This window comes from Protomyctophum bolini (assembly GCF_963924005.1).
Source record: "Protomyctophum bolini genome assembly, chromosome: 8".
NCBI lineage: Eukaryota > Metazoa > Chordata > Actinopteri > Myctophiformes > Myctophidae > Protomyctophum > Protomyctophum bolini.
This window is the reverse complement of record NC_137869.1, coordinates 39,202,824-39,220,248: the sequence shown is the minus strand read 5'-3', so window position 1 is coordinate 39,220,248 and position 17,425 is coordinate 39,202,824. Positions and strand designations below refer to the sequence as shown.

The window sequence follows — 17,425 nt, the reverse complement described above, 5'->3', positions numbered from 1 at the left end:
AATCAGTAACAAATATGGGGTAAAATAACCAAATAATTCCCTTTTTAAATATAAAACAACATGACCATTTAGAATATGGGTGCATTAAGCAAACTGAATGGTCTCGTACAGCAGGGATATGGGGCAACAAAAAATGAAACCGCTTAAGCCCCATGATCTTACACTTTGTTGTAAGATGGTGTCGTGTGGCAAGATGTGCCTATGAAGACAGTTGACAACCTGTTGCATTGTGAAGTGTTATAAAAAGAAGAAAGAAATCACAAAATGCCAAAAAAAATAAAATAACCATGCTTATTATTGCTATATATATATATATATATATATATATATATATATATATATATATATGTGTGTGTGATTCGAAACAGCCTCTGTTTTCCAATGATGTGTCGACCATGTGACTGATACCAAGCTGACGAGATTAGACCATAGTTAGGCATCTATCTAATTATATAATACATCTACACACAGAAGGGCACACAATTGCCCAGAGCGTTGCTTAAACAAATCAATGGGATAAGATAGGACAGGGAGAGAATACTTGAGTGTTCCAGTGAAGAAGACGAATTTGCTCTTGATTTGTTGGCTAAATATTCCGGTGCAGTACTTAGTTTTTGGTTTAGACTAGTTATTGGTTAGACCAGTCATTAGTCCTACAACTACAACCTATCTCAAACCCTCACCCTAAACCTAACCTCCCACGGGGAAGCACACCTAAACCTAACATTAACCCATGTCTAACCAATGACTAGTCTAAACTAAGTATGCACCCCAAATATTCCACACAAGAAACATGTGTCCAGGAAACACCAGAAACATCAGACTAAAGTGATTTTGGTTAGCTAATAGCTATTTATGATATAATTGATCTGACAGCTTTGTTGATGAACTAGATGGTTTGCATTCTGAGGGTAGCAGAGTGAAGAGTCAGAGTTTTGGGGGGTCATGGGTATAGGGCTGTCACGATTACTTTTCTGTTTGCTTTTTGGATCTGTAATTAAAAAGAAAGTGCACAGGGAAGATATGACAAATAACTCAAATATACCAAGAACTTGGCATTTTTATAAATTTTATATAAAATATATTTTATATAAATATAAAAACTGATCTACAGGCTTACAACATGTTGCAACTTGCAAGCTTGTAGATCTACTATTTCTGCTTGTTTTATGCATCAACATCTTTCGACATGGAAACGATTATGACCATTATGACAAGAAGATTATTGTGATTATCTCAAATAATTCTGATTTAGATGATTATGTAATAATTGTGACAACCCTAGTCATGGGGCAGCTGAATATTTGGTTACTGTCGTTATGTAGGAAAGTACCTACCACCACCACAGTAGCCAGAAGTCATACTAATAGCTTCAACACACAACACAACAGTTGATCATTAAGCAGCATCTGCACACGTCCATGCTTGTGCAGAATATGCAGGAGCACACGCACGCACGCGAATGTGTGAGTGTGACAGACAGAGGAAGAGTGGGTGTTTAGTGTTATGTCACGTGATTACCGGTGCCAGATATCCAATCAGGTTGGACCGGCTGGTAAAAACAAAACCAGGCTCCCCATCTAAAAAAAGTCACTCACTTTCCTTCCTCTCTCGCTACAAGAAAAGAACAGAAAAGCACTAATCACAGACGTAACCTGAAGTGCATGGGTCTTATTTTACCATCAAGATGCTTCAAAAAGATGTTCAAGTAAACACTTTTCTTGTATTCTGTAGCATACATTTTTGTTAACGCAATCTAATCCCAAGTGAAAGGTGAGTATACCAAGCTTTTCCAGACATAATGTATATAAACAACCCATGACTTTAGCTTTCAATTTCTGTCGGCAAAACACCCTTACATCAAAGCCAAGCCAAGATATTATGCCAAAGTTATTCTGTTCACATAGGGCTGGGTGACACGACTTCAAATCAATATCACGATTATTTCAAACTTTTATTTCAATTACAATTAATAAACGATTATTTGATATGCTTTTAAATTTTCTGACAAGGTCTGTGCTGAACTATTAAAGCATTTATTTTCTAATAAAAAGGAGTGCATATCTGTGATTTTAAAATAATTCAAGGAAAAATAGATTAGGCTATATATTTTTAACAGTTGGAAGTTAAAGCACACATCACCTGAAATTAAAAAGACTTCATAAAAAAGGTCATATATTAGAAGTAAACTTGAGTTGTTGGTTACAGTCATGTCGCTTTAAATCTCATCAAGAAGTCGGGGGTTTGATTATGCAATTTTAGGTGATGCGGAGTAGACCTACAACAACGTGGTGGGGGGGCAACACTGAGCGATGCGTTACGTTCATAGCTTATTAAGTTATTAGAGCTGGCCATTTTCTCTTTGTACAAGAGAGATGTAAACAACAGAGTGGTGTGGAGTGGTGTGAACTTTTCAGGCCTGCAGTTTCTATTAGCTTGTATTCCCCATCGATGATGTCACTGGAGGACAGTTTCTAAACTGCCCACAGCCCTCCTATGAGACACTGAGTAGAAAGAACTCGTGCCATTTTATCATGATTATTAGTGAGGACCGATTATATGACTATAGGTTGAAAGTGGTGAAGTGGTCCTTTAAGTCAGTGAGAGGTTCTAAATGTCGGTTTTCGATATGTTTCTCCGACCTGGTTTCACTGTGGAGGAACTCCCTGTAGTCACTAATGCAGTAGACTGGAACTCACCTATGCTTTCCATGGCATAGGCAGCTCCCGGCAGGATCCGCCGGGAGAAACTACACGCAGCTGCATGACATGAGCGACAGAGAGAGAGAGAGGAGTGTGTGTACGTGTGTGCGTCAATTTAACAATGGTGCAGACGATCAGAAATCAGCAGAGAGTGAGCGACGTTTGCGCTACTGTATGCGGAATTGAAGTGGACTTGGCCCCAGACTTTTTTTTCCCTCCATGGAAATAAAAACGTCTGGGGTTTCCGAGGCTACTAATGCAGTGACAGAACGACCTCCCGACCCGTGAACGTGACCAGTTTGTTTACGCGCCTGGCCAAGTTGGATGCACCACAGTCTCAATGGGGGAACTTTACCGTTGCGCGGTGACACCCAGATGCCCCCTTATGCTAAATAGTTTCCACATTGCAAGTTCGCGTATGGCTTTTAAATTAGCATCCCAGTGCATACAATGGCCCTGGCCCCTGACAGACCCTTAGTTAATCTTACTGAGTTCTTCTACCTATCATCACTGACAAATTAAAGTACTAGCTAAAGACTACTAAACCAAGCAATAGCATTATAGGTAATTCAATTCTCATATTCACAATCACAATCAGATCATATTTGTCAGTGGTGGAAAAAATACTCACATTGTGTACTCCAGTATCAATATTGCAATATAGAAATACTCAAGTTACTCAAGTCCGGAATTCAAAGTTTACTTATTATTTATCATTTACTTTATTTCTGGAGAGATTCCAACGGATTGTGTGGCCCTGGTCTGTCCCTAATCAATGGGACTGATGGAGGGTATAGCTACTGGGACGTAAGTCGGGACTTGATCACCCCGGCTGGGTCACCTGAGTGAGGGTATGATGTTCGCGTGACCCGAAAACCCGATGACCTTGGGATACATCACTGAGGATACGTCCCATCCATGCGATGTATTTTTGTACTTGAGTAAAATTACAAAATTATTGGTAATTTGGTATCAAAATATACATAAAGTAACAAAAGTATAAAGTACTTTATACAGAATGTCTCATTTCAATCTTTCAAATGTATACAAATCTTTTGATAACAGCAGATCCACAAGCTTACATTGCATTGCTAAGCTCACAATGCATCGCATAGCGACACATTGTGAGCTTCTAGATCGGCTAATGGATGTTTTGTAATAATAAACCAAATCTGCAAAGTAAACTAGTAACTAAAGTTTTCAAATAGTGGCGTAAAAGTACAATATTTGGATCCGAGAAGTAGAGGAGTAGAAGTATTGGAAATACTCAAGTAAATTACAAATACCTAAAAGTTATATTTAAGAAAATGTACTTCCGCCAGTGATATTTGCTCTTACTTCATACGCTGGGTGTGCACGCAAAGTATGAAGTGAGAACTTCATTCTCTCGCCATGTGAATATGGTCTATTGTAAACCCGAGGTGAAAATTACCTTTTACCATGACTTACGCAAATCTTCTCTTTTGGGGGTCCCTGGCACAAAAGAATCTTCAGATGGGGCTCTCCAAGTACCACCATAATAACTGATTATTATTATTAAAGTACAGGAGCATAGACCTGCCCCATCCTATTCAGCTATGCACGGTTAACACAGGAGGGAAATTGAATGTGTTCTTTGATTTGTTTTTGTTCCATTCCTAATCCTAAACCAATAATGTTGCTGCTCTTGATTAAACTCTGACCTAATCACTGATCAGCACAACTGGCGATCTCAAATCTTCGGCTAGGTGTGCCGTCATGCCCATTTCAGCACGGCTGGAGAGCCAATCTCAACCAATTGCTTGGTCAGAACAGAAGAACTACCTTGTAGAAATATAAATATTTAATTCCACTTTTGTCTCCGTTTTTGGGCGACTCCTCTGTGTACCACCAAAGGGGGGCTCAAGTACCACTAGTGGTACACATAACACAGGTTGAGAACCACTGCTCTAATCTATGCCATTTTGTAGGCCTACTACACTAACATGCTGGTGTGCACGCTCTCGAATACCCCCCCTTGACAAGCGTAGACAGGGTGGCACACACACACAGTCACACACACACACACACACACACACACACACACACACACACACAGGGGGTGGTAGTAGTGGTGAATGAGGCAGGCTATTATAGTTTTAGCTGACGGCTGAAAACAAAGAGACAAACACACACACGCGCGCACACACGCACACACAGACCTCTCCCAGACCTATTGTTGTTGTGCCTAGATCAGGTTACACCACTAGCCCAGTTATCTACAGGCCTGGCTCTGCTAGAACTAAGGCCCTGTGTCCACCACACAATCCTGTGCTGCTAGCAGCGCTTGCTTGGGCAAGCACTAGTTAGTCAGTAGACAATGCTCCTGCTCTTGTAATGTGTATGTTTAGCATATTTAAGCTCTTCTGCCAAATGTTCCCGGCAGTGTTTAGTGGTAGAACGCCCCACTCTCGTCTCAGCCCTGTTGAGAAAACAAAGAACTATCTGATTCTGGGAGGCTTAGATGAGATAAAGGTAAAGAATGGGCAACTAAAAACAAAACAAGTATTGTGATAGAATCTCCTCTGTAGCCCAAGTATCGACCAATCTCAGGGTCATTAACACCATGCCAACTTTGCCAAGGATCTGCCCTGGCTCGCTCAAACCATGAGAATTTCAACTGAATAATGTGGTTCTCAGAGAACCACTCTCTGGTGAAGAAGATAACCATATTAAGAGAACCATATGACAGAATTAAAGAAAGCTGAACAGAGATGATCTGAGAATCCATCGTCAAAAATAAAAGGAAAAACAGTCTGTCAGACTAGAACAGAGATGATACACAGCCAATGAACTATGGTTAATGACCAGCAGTAGGCTGTGAAAATGAATGGTATACCGTCAGAGCAACAACAACAACAACAGAGAAAGTTAGAAAGGTATCTCTGCCAGAACTAGGCAACTAGTGGTCACCGCAGCAATTTTACTATGAGCTACTGTTTTGCAATCTGTTTCCATTCCTTTGTGTGCATTGTAAGGTGAATGTGGTTGTCACAGGGCTTTCTGATAAAACGTCACTGATGAAAGTACATGAAAAAAATGAAACTAAACGAAACTAAACCACCACTACTAGATGCATTGGAATGTTGTGTTCTAAAGAGAATATATATATATATATAAACCTCTCTTTTTTTCTCTCCCTCCATTCACAGACACACATAAATACAACCCCCCATCCATATAAATAATACACATACTTAAGAAAGTACTTCTGGCCGTTGCTGGTGTAGGCCATCTCCCAGCCGGGCGGCAGTGGCAGTTCCTCGGCCACGTCGAAGGACTGGTGGCGCTGGTGCTGGTGGTGGCCCTGGGGACTGGGGCTCGGGGTCACCGTGGAGCCGAGCTGCAGGGAGGCCGGGGAGGAGTGGGAGCGTGTGTGCGAGACCAGCAGGCGGGGAGGGTGGGACGTGGAGTCGGTGCTACTCTGCCGGGAGTGGGAGCCCGAGTCGGGCTCTTTGAAGAACGACTCCGGGAGCAGTTTTTTCCTCCACGAAGAAGGTTTGGGGTTCATGACCGAGTTAAAGAGGGCCTCCAGGTCCGTGTCGGAGTCCTGGGCTACGTGGACAACTTGTTGCCCCGGCATGAGCTGCGGCGGCTGCTGCTGGTTGGAGTTCATTTTCGCTTGGGGGGGGAAATGTCAAAAAGTTTTCGGTCAGCAAGTTCGAGGAAAAGTTTTTCCGAAGTCCCCTGACTCTCCAAGCAAGTCAAGCCGCCAGACGGCAGATTGACTGCGGCCTCTTGTCGTCTGTCTGTCAGTGTGTGTGTGTATGTGTCCTCCCCAAAATCTGTGTTTCGACCAGGTTCCGACACTCCCGTTGAAGAAGGGAGAAGAAAAAAATCCTTTCCTCACCCCGAAATAACTTCACATAAGTTCAACGAAAACTTGAAACGAATCCCCCCAACATGAGAGAAGTTTGTTGGCGATGTTTTCCCTGCGTCCAAAAAAAAACTCCCGATCCTCCCGTTGTTGTTTTTTTTCCCCCCTGGCTGCCGAATGGGAGTTAGTAAACTGGAAAGTTTGCTGCTGGGACGGGACGGCCCAGGCCGGGCGGTGCTTCATGCATATTCAACAGCGTCGGGGAGGGGAGAGGGGAGGGGAGGTGGTGTTTATTGATTACAAAACTTTACACGAACCCTAAAAAACTACAGTAGGCCTACGGCGTTGTTGTAATAACAACTAATTGGCATTGTTATTCAAATATGAAGTACAATGAAGTTGTATTTTCATTCAACTGAGAGATTTTTTTTTTAAGGGGAGGATTTGAACTCCATTCTGCTGGTAAATCTCAGCTCAGCTACACTCACTCCGCCCTTTGGGGGAATCGTTCGCTAAACAATAAAATAGAGCCAGAGAGAGACTCACTCGAGTGAGGCCATATTAATAATCCAGACTACATTGACTCTTAATAAAGCTACAGGTGTCAAAACTCAACATTGCGTTTGATAATTGATTTGACGAAACAATCAAAGATGTTATTTTATAAGCCACTGGATGGAGTAGCGCTGTGTTGTGTAGTGTGGGTGGGTGTGAATAATCAAGTGAAACCCGAGAGATTGCAAGTTGTGACAGCAGAGAGAAAGAGAGAGGGAGAGGGGAGCGAGATCTGCCTGTCTAGACCTCTATTGTTCTGACTGGAGGAGGACTATTAATAAATCACATATTTAATCACAGTCCAGTGGTCTAATAGCTTTATTATGAAATCTGTGATTTTTGATGTCTAGCCTTTTGCAAATCCAATTATTAGAGATGAATCCTACAAATTAGACTACAGCGACTTGATTGATCTTGATTTTTCCGATTAACCTGCAGGGAAAATAAGACTAAACTTTTTTTTATACTTAATTAATAATAATAATAATAAAAAGTGTTGTAGTTTTATACACTTTTATGTTTACCTATCATTCACACTATGTTTTTTTCAATGAGTCATTCCAGAAACCAGTACGATTTGCAGTCCCTCTGACATTTTCAGGTGTATTTTATCGATTGAGTCACCAAAATCTATTTTTAAAAGCTTGTTATCATCAATTGAAATGTTCCCTTTAATATTGTGTAAAAAATTACATACATTTTATCTTCATATCAGAAATTATCTTGCTTTCTTTCAGTAGACACACCCTATGACCCTTAGATCTCCATATATGGAGCTGACCTGTTCTGACAGCATAATATTGATCCTTGCCTACCCGTCCTTCCTCTTCAATGTCTCCCTTTTGACTGATACCTGTCCATTGAAACTCTAGACGGGCCTGTCCCACTTTGGGACGTCCCAAAGTTAATAGCGCAGCCCAGCCTGACAGCCAGCAAAAGCCGGTGAGTTCTCAACAGGCCCAAAAGTTAAGGCCCGGCCCTACTTGGGCCCTAACTGGGCTGCCTCGAGGCCCCGCCTGGCCTTACTAATTAGCACACATTTTACGCCCTATACTCAGCCCGAAAACGTCATTTAAAAAAAGGGGGGGAGGGAGAAGGTCCATATATGGGAATTCCCAGACCTGTTGTTTCAGCGCACCTCTTGCCCTCCAGGGTGTCTTACTCAAGGCCAGATTAACACCTCTGAGGGCCCCTGGGTACTGAAGCTCGAATGGGCCCCCTTTCACACATGCACACGTAAATCTTTGATACGCACATGTACAATTTTGGCTGTTTTGGGGCGGTTTTATGCCGTTATATTGGCCTATTCCCAGTCGCCTACCCCGTCCCAGAGTGACAGCCAGGCAGTAACAAACACATTATTATTTGACACATTATTTTTATTTGACCACATAGTAAGCAAATGTTTTTACCTGTTTTTGTCGAGCCACCTGACGTGCTATCATGCATGCAGAATGAAAACAAAGCAATGCTGGATGGCGGACATACGTCTTTTATTACACCAGAATCACCTCTCCACCTGACCTCACACAGGCCAGTGGGCCCACCCACCTTGAACAACAGCCAATCACCTGACCTCACACAGCCCAGTGGGCCCACCCACCTTGAACAACAGCCAATCTAGCGCCTTGTTGCTACTTTACACACAATTGCACTTTTCAGCTGCCTTCTCACCAACAATAAAACACTAATCTTTTTAGACACCATTTATTTCATTTGGATTAGCAGGGACATTTTCTGTGGAGCCCCTGGTGCCCATATGATAGATCCGGTCCTGGTCTTACTGATTACTATTGATACAGCAATGGCCTTTGTCTTTCCTTTTTCTTTTTAGATATTAAAAAGGCCACTTCATTGTCATCTGGGGACCCCCTACAACCTGTGGGTCGACCCACAGGTGGAGAACCACTGCTTTATTGCATGAAAGGTTGAGCTCACATGCAACTGATGCCTGTCACAATGTGCAGGATTTATAATGTTTTGTTTTTTGCTATGTCTTAAGTATTTGCTTACTATTTAAATTATAATGCATTGGTCCTGTTGGTTGGTGTTCCAGGTTGTAATCTTGGACTCTACTGTTGCACTGATTGCTATAAGCATCTGTTGGAAGCTATAGCTGCCTCAAATGTAAAGAAATATAGGGCCCGATTCACTAAGCTGTTTACACCCATAATTTGGGCGTAAAGGAATTTTCCAAACTTCCGTTAGTAGTTCTAGAATAAGGCCTTCTAATGACATCCAGCAAGCTTTGGTCCGTAAGTCTGCATCCGTACCGACTTGAGAAGTCCCTACTAATTTCACTAATTCACAGACAAAAAAAGATTACCTAATCAGACTACTATAGTACTAACATGGAAAGTTTGGAAAATGCCTTTATATCCCAAAAGAATATGGGTGTAAACAGCTTAGTGAATCGGGCCCTAAGACTCCAAGCATCTGTATGACAGCAAAGTCAAATCTGGATTGTTACTTATTATGTTGTAAAGAAAATCAATGAACATATGTTAAAAAATAATAATAATCTGGAATGTTAAACTATGAGAGGGTAAAAATGTACCAACTTTGAACTCAGTTGGATTTGTGCTGTGTGGTAGGCAGCCGGCAGGCACGCAGTGTGTAGCTGGCATATTGCAAGGTTATTAGTGTTGGGAAAACAGCTGTCTTTGGGTCATCTGGTAAGGTCATCAGACCACAGCTTTCACCACACTTGTGACGGAGTGTGATGATGATGAAGTATGGTGTGGTCTTTTACTCTTAACTTGACTGATGACTTGGATTTTGGAACCATTAGAAAAAAAAAAGTGCAATTAGGATTACTTGAGATGTTAAATTATACAATTGTTTTTAAATTACAGATCACAATACAAAACTTCCAACACAACACAAAAGAAAACATACACAAGTCATATGCCCTGCCTATATCTCAGATCAAACAATGCAGTCATGATGCCTCTTAATGATAGATTACTTACTAGAGGGAGTGGGTCACACACACACACACACACACACACACACACACACACACACACACACACACACACACACACACACACACTCTCTCTCTCTCTCTCTCTCTCTCTCTCTCTCTCTCAGGTCAGTGTTGCAGAGTTGCGTCCATCTGTCTGTGGCAACAGTTGACTCGGCCAAAAGCTCAGCTGACAATGACACACATTCACACTCCACCCTGAATGCAAGCGCATGGGCGCACACACACACACACACACATACAAATGCACGCACACTCTTTCCCTATAGCCTGGGAAACACACCTGTCTCCTCCCTCCACACTCCCTGACATCTTTCTCATACTGTACGTCTAATTTTACTTTTTGTCCATCTCATTAACTCCAAGTGCTCTTGTGCAAAAACAAAAACGTGTAAACAAATCCACAGAACGCTGCCCTGTAGTTGTGCTCTCACTATTGTCGCTTGACACCAGTTATGATTGCCGGTGCCGCTCTGTGGATGTGTCTATAGAACAATGTACAACTATTAGAAGTTGCATGCTTGCCCTATGACGCTGCAGGAGAATTTTGAAGCGGCTATATTGGGCATTTTTTTTCACGAGGTCGATTCTTGTTGTTAATTATTTTTTTTATGAGGCTGGTGAATGTAACGAAGACTCTCGCTTCCAGTCATGTTGTTGGATCCGAGTAGTTGCTCATTGGATATTTAGTCCCCATATGTGGGGATATCCGACTAGGCCATTGGGCTATATGGCATGTGACATGTCTAGTATGACAATCCCTATATTTGGCCCGAGCCGACCTAGTGCTGATATCAGATAGATGTGGTAGAACCATATATGGATAGATCTAACTGGCTTAGTCATCGTGACAGGCATAGTCTGGGAATATATAATAAGGGTTCAGGGAGAAGTCGAAGCATCCTGGTTTAAGTTCTAATCCGACACCACTGTGGGGGTCCCAACCCAAGTAATCAGCAATAGGGTTTTAAAACCACTGGTGGTTAATTTCTACTCATTTCGTACTGTGAGCTGCCAACTGGATGTACATCAGTACAGTGCCCTTGAAATAAATACTGGGCAATAATGGATTTCTGAGAAGCACGATAGAGCATGCACATCCACTAACTGAAAACCACGTGCCGGGCCGGGGGTTAGAATAACAGAAAAGAAAGATAAGGTCCGCACACAAAAACTTAAAATGTTTATTCAATGGTTTCTTTTACACCGTGGACGTGACGTTTCGAGCCTCTCGGCTCTTCATCCGTCTGATGAAAGTCGAAACGTCACGTCCATGGTGTAAAGGAACCATTAATAAACATAATAAGCGTCATCCAGTGTGCAGACTTATCTTTCTTTCCCAGTAATGGATTTCCAACATTACTCTCTGTTACTATACCAACCAGTTACGTGTCAAACACCCAGGTGAATATATCCACAAGCAACTAGTCTTTCAATCTGAGAGGAAGTGACCTCAAGGAGTCAGCAGCTGGAAGAAGCAGGATTGAGCATCTAAGAGGAAATGACTCAGGGGAAACACCTGCCACTTCCTATCGTTGTCCGACACATGCATACATATATGTATGATCCATCTCTCTCTCACACACACGCGCGCACACGCACACACACACACAGGAAATAGCACTCCTCCTGGACGAGGGAGCATCAAGTGAGAAGGGACAGTTTCATTATTGCCGTACAGAATACTTTGCCCTATAGTGATTTTTGCATTGCTCTGAAGAATTCAGTGTCATGCTTTGGAGACAGAAAAACATTTGCCTGCTAGACATAGGAGCATATGAGACCCGTTTCCGCTGACCGAATCACATCTACGCAAGGATGCTTAAAAATATTCCATTCATTTATTACAAGCACTGACAATTCATTCGACAGTTACTTCCTCATATGGATATATACAAAGTATAAAAAGCAGGTACTACTACTGGTATTAATCCCATCCGTTAATATCGCATACTGTAAGACTGGACTGCGCACGTCTGGCATTCACAAGATTATATACTGTGTATAAGTGTATATACATTTAGTGAGCCTTGTGGTATGAATGAAGTCACAAAGAAAGGTCGGTTCAGATTTCACTGCAGAGCTTTCCGTTTGTCCTCCATTCACAAACAGGGCCACGGATGTTGACATAGTATATTATAAGGCAAGGCTGTAGTACTTTAAATAGTGTACTTGCATTCATCATATAAAACACAAATGTATGCGGTTCTTGAAACAGGAGTAAACCTGGAAAGCGATGCCTTTATTTCTTACCCTTTGCCTTGCTCTTTTTGATCCGACAGTAGTTCACCATCTGCCTGTGAAGGCAGGTTTATCTTGCTTGGCATTAAACACTGGAATAGGAGACAAACACCTGGGGATGAGGAGCTCAGTGGAGATAAATCACTGCCTGGGAAATCAGGAATGATCAGACTAGAGTCCGACCGATGAATTGGTTTGGCCAATATATTGGTCATTATTAGATTGTTTTTTAACCCCAACTGCACACGAAAACCAAGTAGTCGAAAATGTCACTCCGTTCCCGTTTTCGAGTAGGGCTTAAGAGGTTAAGTTAATGTGTGTTTGTTTATGTTTGTATATGCTTATAACTTAAATCTTCTCAAATAAAAACTTGATCAACTAAAGTTTCTCAAATTGATTTCAAGATTTTGCGCAACAACAAAAAAGAAAACGATCAGGAATCGGTGGTCTGGGACTCTCCAAATTATGGATGTCTCTGGGTGCACAAATACTCAACTTCACTGTTGCACTGTTAGCACATCTTTGTTTTCATATCTGGTAACAACTTGTTACCAGATATGAAAACAAAGATGTGCTAACAGTGCTATCCTTTCAAATCCAAAATAAAGTCCTGTGATAAACTGGGAACCTTATATGGTATGAGACAGCGCTAAAGGTTATTTACAATGCAACACTGTCTGATGTCGAGAAAACCCGGTGAGCAACACAAGACAATGTTCAATATTTGCCAAGAGGAAGTGGAAACTCGTTCAAAGATCCCAGTCAGGAAATAGGAACACCACTCAGTCATGTACAGGAAGAGAAGTGGGGGCTCTATTTGATGTTGCGTAGAATACGTCGCGCGTGATTGGTCTTCATGGCGCCGAGGGCGGTCTCCAACGTGCTAATGAGGTGTAGGAGGCTTGCGGGATCCGTTTGTAGAATCCTGGCGCTGTGTTTACCGCCATCATCGGCCAGGACCAGCCGCGTTGTGACCGTGGGAACGACCTGCTGACGAAGGGAACGACTCGCCACCTGAGAGGGAGGAGAGTGATGGAATAGTGTGGCTTGAGGACAGGAGAGATACGCTAGTTGCCATTAGAAAATCAGTTAGCATAAGGATAATCAATCCTATAATTGATTTGAAACACCATACCATTGTGTATACCATTTAAATAATAGTCTTGAGAAGAAAAATGCTAATAATTTGTCCCAAAGTTTTGTTTCAAAAAAGCTTTATACCCTGTATAACATGTATATAGCGATGCAATGTGACATAGCTGTTTACAAAATGCTGTACCCCCTCCAACTGTATATACTTTTATCACTTTAACCATTTTCAACTGTTTTTATTGTATTTTGACACTTGTTTTGGTAATGTAAACGTGTGTTTTCTCATGCCAATAAAGCTCATTTGAATTTAATTGAATGTGTGCGTGTGTGTAGGAGGTTGTTTTCCCACAGCTTCTGTAATTACTGCCCCCCACATAGCACCAATTTACGCACGACGCGACGCGACACACACACACACACACACACACACACATACACCCCCCCCCCCCCACCTACCTGTACATCTAGTCTCCACTCCAGATTGTGGTAGGAAGGCAGACTGGGGGCTAGCTGGGTCAGAATGCACCGGATCTCCTTGTGGTGCTCTAGATACAGCTGAAACACACCGCCACAGAACACAGAGTTAGTAATCACAGACCAAGTGGTCCACGATGAGCGACATCCTTGATCAGCATTCTTAGAAACTCGTTTACTGCCATTTACTGTGTCATTATGACACCATAACAGTTGTTACTGTGCATGTTCGTTTTGCAATGTGCCTGCCAAGCATGGCTATCCCTCCTTGTTTGCACAGTTTATGTCTTTATGGCAGAGAATGCACTTTGCGTGACCTTGTTTTTACACCCCGTAATGGGAACGTATGCTCTTGTCTTTTAACCTGAAAGGCAACCTCCCATTTTTAGCCCCAGCTGCATTTAATCCATGCATCTGACTGCTTCACTTCAAGTGCACCACGGCCTCCTAAATCAATGGTTCTCAAGATTTTTCATGTCAAGGACAAGGTTTGTGTTGTTTTTAAATTACAGATCTACATGCTCACAACACATCACGATCAGATTTGTTTTTCAAATAGCAGTCTTAACAGATGTAAATAGGCTTAAAGCAGTTGAACTGATTTTGATAGGATACTAACTGATTTGTCTGAGGACTCTCTGGAAAGCAAAGCAAAGCAAAGGTACTATGTTTACCCAGGGTAACTGGACTAAGCTCAAGAACTTGTTTACAGCGAGGCCCTGCTCATAGAACATTTCATGGTAGGGGTTCAATGCCTTGCTCAAGGGCACTTCAGCGGTGGTAATTTTAACGTGCCGGTCCGGGGATACGAACTAGCGACCTTCCGGTATCAAGACTGCTCCGCAAACTGTTCGGCCACCGCTGCCCCTAAACCCCACTCAAGGACCCCGGGACCCCAGTTTGAGAACCAGTCCTAAATCTCTCACACTGAAAGTTGATGGCACAATGACACAGTGTAGGAAGCTAGCAGCCTTCCCCCCAGAGAGGGTGACCTACTGTTCCCCAGACCCTTGAGTTTTCCCTGCTTTCTAATTGTTTCTACAAAAATGATTGCCTTTATTCTGATGACATTAAAAAAGGAGAAGGAAACAGGTTTTAAAAAGTCACCTGTAATAGAACGTCGTTGAGCTGTTGGCTGAATCCAAGAACCAACACAGAGTCCTGGAAATCTACTTCTGAGATCTACAAACACAAGGTATATGCAAATTTGATCAAGTGACACCGTCACAGCCAGAGGGAGATAGAGAGACGAGTGTTTACTGTATTTTCCAGTCACCATGAGTTTAGAGCTCTCCGTCAGTAGAAACATCAGGCCTTCCACTCCATGCTGTACTGTCTCCACATTGACGTTCAGCTTCCCTGCACACGCACGCACGCACACACAGAAACACACACACACACAAACAAGATCTATATGCAGTTCTGTACAGCCAGGAGCTGATTCTTATCGTATCCATACTATCAGGCAGCATATGCACATTTTCTGTTTAGTCTTTTGGTGTTAGCATTATGTTATGCTTTAGCTATTGAAAAATAGCAGATCTACAAGCTCATAGCGCCACCGAGTGGCGCGCTACGAGCTTGTAGGTCTGCAAAATCGTTAAAATGTGGTGCAAATCATTGAATATATATTTCAGAGCGAACATTTTAAACTAAAATATTGGCTTCTGGGGGGTCCCTGGAACTACATATTTTGAGATGGGGGTCCGTGACCCAATAGAGATAATTCTGGGGGTCCTTGACATGAAAAAGGTTGAGCACCACTGACATAGAAACATGGGTTTTTCAGAAAAATGAAAAACTACTCCTATATTAGAGCTCGGCTATCCTAGTACATTAATACATTTGTGAGCTTCACTTACTAGCAGCTCCCTCGTATATTTTGTTGTTGGTTCCTCTCCTCAGGAACTCCACTGCTATGCGTCCAAACTCACCCACCACTGAGGAAGAAACACATCATTTAGCACAGTGGTTCCCAGACGTTTTTTCGCAAATGTTCCCGAAATTGACACTAATTAGCCGACGCCGGACCCCCATTGGAAAAGATATGCCAGGTACCTCCATAAGAGAAGATTTTCAGGGCTTTGGCAGTGATTCTCAACCCCTTTCATTTCAAGGACCCCCAGTTTGACATGCACAGACAGAGTAGTCTAGTAAGAGAGTGGCGACACTAGCGTTGACTCCCATTGTAACAATGGAATGCGGAAGTGCTCATTCTATCTCAATGGGATAGTTCCAATGATTGGAACTATAGCCCATAGCACCCCGTTTTGCGGCGAGATCAAAGCGTGTCGCCACTCTCTTAAATAGATTACTATGGACATGCATTAGTTAACATGTTAATTTAACTCTGAGAGTGTACAAATGGAACCAAATGGACCAATTTGTACACTCTCAGAGTTACAGAACCATAAGGGTCCATTTGGTTACAAACTATCATTTAGCTGGGGACCCCTGGACAAGGACCCCTTGGGGTCCCCGGACCACACTTTGAGAACCACTGATTTAGCACGATTAGTAACATGGTCTCTAAGTGCTCAGTGCTCACTATTTTTCCCCTACAGAATCCAGACAGAAGCAGCAGTAGCACTATGATAGCATCATAACATCCTTGTCATATGAAAACGAAACCGTAATTTAACCAGCAAGATGCTAGTTTACCAACCCAAAAAAAGCAGATATACAAACTCACAACTTTGAGCTTGTAGAGCTTTGTGTGAGCTTGTAGATCTGCCATTTTCCCTAAGAGACAGTGGCAATCAAATCAATATTAATACAAATCAGGTAAGAGATCACTATAACGACCGATATTATGGACATTATAATTGTATACTGGCTTCACTGTCTATGCATTCTACGTGGAAAAACACGTCTCTAATGTATATATCAAATATCATATGGTGATCAGTCACATAACGTAGAAAATGGGAGATTGATGTCTATATTTACCTGCAAGATCAACCTTTGGCAGAAAACCCAGATGTTCTTTATGCTCGTCAGACAAAACCAACAACATCCTTCCTATATATACAAACTCTGTGGTGGAATAGTAAATCACTTCGGTTTATAGACAAATATGGGGGGGTGGAGATAATGAAATTACCAGCTAAACAACTAGCTTGATCAAAATCATATGACTATCAGGTGGTCCGAACTGAAGGCTCGACGGAAACACGAAGTTAGACTATTGGTTCCGCCCGCAGTAAGCGTTGTAGCGTTGTAGAGTCGCCCCCTGGCGAAATATATGAATGCAACACAAATTAAGTTTGGTAGTAAATAATGTGTAAAAAAAACAGCATTCTACAAATACATATCACACAAAATTATACCTAAAAAATAAATCGAATTTTAACAGCAATCCACATTGAAAAACACACACACACACACACACACACACCCTCTCCATTTTTCGGACTCGTTTTGTTTAGTATTTTTATATTGATTAAAAAAATTATTGACTTGTTTGTGTAACCTTTTCCAGTCAATCAAGACCCTCTTCAGTGAACACTACAGCAATTACTATAAGAATATAGAACTTTA

General features: G+C 42.0%; 2 protein-coding genes across 3 annotated transcripts in view; both read right to left on the bottom strand.

Annotated features, from left to right (window-relative positions):
- wwtr1 (WW domain containing transcription regulator 1) overlaps positions 1 to 6,698 on the bottom strand; it is a 41,244-nt gene extending 34,546 nt beyond the window's left edge. For both annotated transcript variants that reach the window (XM_080770277.1, XM_080770278.1), the window contains exon 1: positions 5,918 to 6,698. In XM_080770277.1, the coding sequence (XP_080626403.1) occupies positions 5,918 to 6,336 (419 nt within the window). In that variant the 5' untranslated portion in view covers positions 6,337 to 6,698. The remainder of the gene's footprint in view (positions 1 to 5,917) is intronic.
- A 5,198-nt stretch (positions 6,699 to 11,896) lies between these two features.
- Positions 11,897 to 17,023, bottom strand: commd2 (COMM domain containing 2). The gene is made up of 6 exons (XM_080769774.1): positions 16,835 to 17,023; positions 15,748 to 15,825; positions 15,162 to 15,244; positions 14,993 to 15,067; positions 13,868 to 13,966; positions 11,897 to 13,333 (listed from the first exon to the last, which is right to left on the bottom strand). The coding sequence occupies exons 1-6, from the start codon at positions 16,899 to 16,901 to the stop codon at positions 13,133 to 13,135; spliced, it is 603 nt and encodes a 200-aa protein (XP_080625900.1). The 5' UTR covers positions 16,902 to 17,023; the 3' UTR covers positions 11,897 to 13,132.
- Between the last annotated feature and the right edge of the window lie 402 nt (positions 17,024 to 17,425).